The sequence below is a fragment of the Gadus macrocephalus genome, chromosome 7, assembly GCF_031168955.1.
Source record: "Gadus macrocephalus chromosome 7, ASM3116895v1".
In the NCBI taxonomy this organism is placed as follows: domain Eukaryota; kingdom Metazoa; phylum Chordata; class Actinopteri; order Gadiformes; family Gadidae; genus Gadus; species Gadus macrocephalus.
This window is the reverse complement of record NC_082388.1, coordinates 27,008,193-27,012,963: the sequence shown is the minus strand read 5'-3', so window position 1 is coordinate 27,012,963 and position 4,771 is coordinate 27,008,193. Positions and strand designations below refer to the sequence as shown.

Here is a 4,771-nt window from a genome sequence, read left to right as displayed (position 1 = left end):
GCGAGTGAGTGAATTAACAGACACGTTTTATAATACAGATCATGAGCTATAGTTGACGTAAACGTTGCGTGTGTACTTATTGTTCCTAATGGATGCATTTGGCAGAATAAAAAAAAAAAAATCAAAGTTGGGGACCAGTTCCGTCTAAAACAGCTCGGCTCCGGGAGACTCAGTGAAAGCGTTCAGATGAGGAGCATCTATCTGTACATGCTTTCCAATTACATTATCATCCAACACCGCTGGAATAAGGAGGAGGAGCATCCTCGCACTGCACCGCGCTGCTGCTCAACTCACACACGCTCACACACTCCCACAGCCCCCCTTCCCAGCCGGTAACTTGTCCCGCGTGAGAATGGACGCGCGTTTCCCCAGCCGCGGGTTCACGTCGCACGGCCAGCGTGTAGAGAAAGAGACACAGCAGGGGGTCGAGACGCGGCAGGAGCTGGACTAGGACTGAGATGGGCGGCGGTGGAGGCGGCGGCTGGTGACTGCAGAAACATTCCGACGCGTCGGTGGAGAACACACACCACCACAGCTCACGGCCGGTGCGCTCCTGGACTCGGAGAACGGACCCGGTGTGACTGGTCCGCCGTGACTGGTCATCTTACTGCCCATTGGTTTTGGTTCAGGAACTTGACCGCGCTGGCGGCGTCCTGAAGTGGAGGAGAACACGAGGGGGGATTTACCGGAGGGGAGAAGGAGGGATTCATGCATTGATTAGAGAAGGGCCAATATGCCAGAATGGGTCCACTGCGATATCTATTTCTCTGTGGACTGCTCTTCTACACCCAAACACACGGTGAGTTCCCCGCACGTCGCGTCCTCTCGCCTGATGATGAAAACATGATGATACCACCGCGTCTCTCCATCACTCCACCTCATCACCTGTGCGTCAAAGCGATGCAGGCTGATTATCTTACTTCTCTGTTGTTGTTTGGCGTGTTTCGATGCGTGGAAAATCGCAAATGCAATTTATGTTTGGATGGCCACCAAATGAACCCCAGCAATTATCCACTGTCTGGTTCATGTAATGACCGACTGAACTAAACGTTTGTATAGTTTCACCGTCAACAGAAAGACAAGTAGCCTACTATTTCATTTGTGCGAGAAAGATAGATAGTCATTTTTAAATCCGTTGCTAGTTGAGGTCCTGGACATGAAGCAGCATTGCCTCACTCAGACCCCGTGCGGTAAACTTAATATGGACCGTTGGTCTGCGAGTGTGTTTATCGTAGAGGTCTGATGATGATGACCAATGCGGGGCACTGATGCCAAGGACCTTCTGGAGGAGTGGTGGCTGCGGGTCACCCGCAGGGCGACCTCATGTGCCTCTGAACTACGCCGAACATCATAAATGCCTGAGATATGTAAGCAATATGCCTCTGCATATTGTGTGAAGCACGGTGAACGTCACGCAGCAGCCTCGGAGGTGCTGATTGATGGCTATAATTTGCGTTTGCTAAACGCGTTCATCACAACGCAGGTGTGATGATGGTGGTGGCTGTGGTGATGACGAGGAGGGTGAGGATGATGATGATGATGATGATGATGATGATGATGATGATGATGATGATGATGATGATGGTAATGAGCTATGATTATTGAAGAAATTATTTTTGCAGGTATTTTTTCTGAATTTAACAGTGAAAACAAAAAGTAAAAGTTGCAGAGGTTGCAAATTGTTGTTTTAAACCAACCTTTTTGTGAATGCTGGCAGCTGTTTCTGGTGCCATCAAAGTTAGTTTATTTGTGGGTAACCGTCTTGGGTTGATGGTATTACGCTTGTTCACGGAGAGAAAGAACGTTTGTGAAACCAAAAGATTGAGTCGGTCATCTCAATGAAAACTTTACATCATGTCGTCGCTTTACATAATGTTGTTCATTAACATTATCCTCTCACTAGCTTCTTACAACCTATCAGACGAGCAGTTTGTGTGGTCATAGAATTAAAGTTCACACATCAGTTTAATTAAGGTAAATAAATGAATTTATTTACCTTACTAAATAAGTATGTTATTTATTAAGTATGTTTCCAGCCGAAATTCTGTGGAAGTAAAGTCTGGTCTACATCCTCAGACACACATTCAACACAAAAACAAACAGTCCGATCAAAAACAACAATATGAATGTACAGTAGAAACACAAGCAGATTAGACGCTTTAACAAATGTGCAAACGATGGCGTTCATGTCACTGACTAAATGGGAAAGGCAGCGTCTGAAGGCAGCAGGATGACTGTGATAATACAGAATGATATTTACAAGCATCCTGGCTTCCTGTAAAGTGTAAGATCAACGGCTCACCAGTAAACCCATTACAACCCTTGCACCATATTTATGCATCACCATAGCAACCCTCATGCCAGTATACTTCTCCACAGCATCCATCATACAACGGTTCATCTCCATAACAACCAGAGCACCAGCATCTGTCTCCATAGTAACCATCAAACCAGTAATTGTCTCCATAGCAACCATGTACCAGTATACTTCTCCTTAGAAGCCATGCACCAGTATACTCCTCCATAGAAACCATGCACCAATATACTTCCCCATAGCAATCATGTACCAGTGTACGTATCCATAGCAACCATGCACCAGTATTTGTCCAAAGTAACCAAAAGTGAAGACAATGCAGTGAGTGTGAAGCTGCTGAGTGTATGAGTTGTTATTGTTGTCCCACCCAGTTTCAAGAGGATAGAAACGAGCTTTCACAGGGCTATGAGAAGCTCATAATTTATTCCTCAGGATAATGAAAATGTTAATGAAATATAGAATTCACACATCAACGAGAGGTTTACCAGATACTCATCAGTTCAACTCAATTTCACAATTCATACCATCACAATATTATTATTTTATATGTTAATACAATGATTGACACTTTCTTTGTTATAAAGATACTAAAACAAGAACGTCAGTTATCCGGTTTAGGTACAACACAAACCTCAATCGTAAAAGGGGCGACAGTTAATCCACGTCCATAGACCCTTAAAAACAAGTTTTCTGTTTTCTCCAAAATTGAGTTGTCCTCCCAAGGTCATCACCTAGACAACAGCCTACTGTGTCTCCATCAACCCCACCGCAGCAGGTCAGGGGTTGAGGTTCACAGGTCGCCTTCTCACACCATCTATCAACCGTGGTCAGCCTGCTCGTCATGCTAGGCTGCTCTACACCCCCCCCCCCCCCCCCCACCCCCCCGTTAATAGAGACCCGGTCTGGTCGATACAAGGATGAGATCGCTCCTCCGAAGGCATGCAGGGAACATTTCAGCATTTGGTTGAAGGACTAGTTCGATAAAGGCAGTTTTTAATGAGGTTTATCGAACGAAAACAAAAATAAAAGTACGACTGAGTGAGAGAGGGGAGGAAAGAACGACAAGCACGGACTACTGGGTAGCGAAACACATTTTCAACGGGCGATTACTTCGCCTGAACGTTGTCGTTTCTGTTTGTCCGCCGTTTGTCATAGTGTCTGTTTCTATGTAAGCGTAGCGGCCAGAGAAAGGCACTCAGGTAATCATCTACGCCGGCGGGCGAGCTTTTGGCGACGTCAGCTCCTGATGGCGCCCGTTCAGGAAACCACTAACGAGTGCCGCTGGATCTCTGCGTGGCCGCGTGTCAAAGTAACGCTGCCTATTAGTACACCGCCGCCCACTGTCTCACACTTATTAAAACACCCTTGAAAGGAAGAGAAATGAAGCCACTCAGCAGCCAGTGGGCAGCAGTCCTGTCTGTCTTCAGTGGAGGTTTCCAGCTGTTCTGGGAGAAAGGTTTGCGAGCAGCGTTGGCATCCATTTCTACGCTTTAGAAGCCTTCCCACACACGTCTGTTTAAAGGCCATTGTCTGCCATCCAGGTAGCTGTTGATGGCAGACAATGGCCTTTAAATCAGACGTGTTAGACACCATAGAAAACGAAAGGCGTTTCCGACATTCCCGGTCGGGGATTAATAAAGTTGATCTTATCTTTATATGGTCTTATAAATAATAGACATCCGGTCCTAATCAGACCTAGCCAACAACATTTGACCGATGCAGTGCAGATCAACTCAGAATGGAAGCGTCTGATTTAAATGGAAATTGGAATCGAATCCATAAAGGTGAATTTAATTTAACCGGCAATAAGCGCGGGTTCCCTGCTTATTGTCCTCCCGGACCGTTGAGAGCCCAGCCCCGGACGAGGTAGACAGCCACACAGTCCTCGGCGCTATTTCAGCCGAGCGAGCGTCCCTTAATGAGCTAACGTGGTAAATATTACACCAGCACGGCGCTTTAATGAGTGTTTTCCCCGGCGAAGCGAGCCAACCATTTCACTTCACCGCTCAGAATTACCGCCGTAGTGTGCAGATTGTGTGCTGCCTTCATCCTCCTCTGCCGCTGCTTTGCTAAGCACGATTCATTAGTGGTGTATATATATATATATATATATATATATATACATATACAGTAAATATATAGATGTTATATAAGCCTAATGCAGAATACAAATTAGAAGCACTTTTAATGAACCTTTTATACGACTCATTCAGACTTTCATCAATTGTAAATGTTAATAGAATTATAAAAATGCAAGATACAAGTATAATTTATGCAGAACTATATGTTAAAGGGAATCGAACGGTGTCTTTTTAAATTAAATCTCTTACAGTAGGTTCATCTGGTACTTGGAGGCCTCTCTGTTTTGCGCCAGCGTCTTGGATTGTTTGGCGAAGGTGTAGACTAGTGCTGGGGCTGCCGAGGTCGACCCCCACCACAAAGGTTCTGGGTTCGATC

At 45.6% G+C, this 4,771-nt stretch overlaps 1 protein-coding gene across 1 annotated transcript in view; it reads left to right on the top strand.

The window, feature by feature from the left end:
- The first annotated feature begins 233 nt into the window (after positions 1–233).
- LOC132461074 (roundabout homolog 2-like) overlaps positions 234–4,771 on the top strand; it is a 7,207-nt gene continuing 2,669 nt past the window's right edge. Inside the window, exon 1 of the mRNA XM_060056151.1 lies at positions 234–799. Coding sequence (XP_059912134.1) covers positions 742–799 — 58 coding nt within the window. The 5' untranslated portion in view covers positions 234–741. The remainder of the gene's footprint in view (positions 800–4,771) is intronic.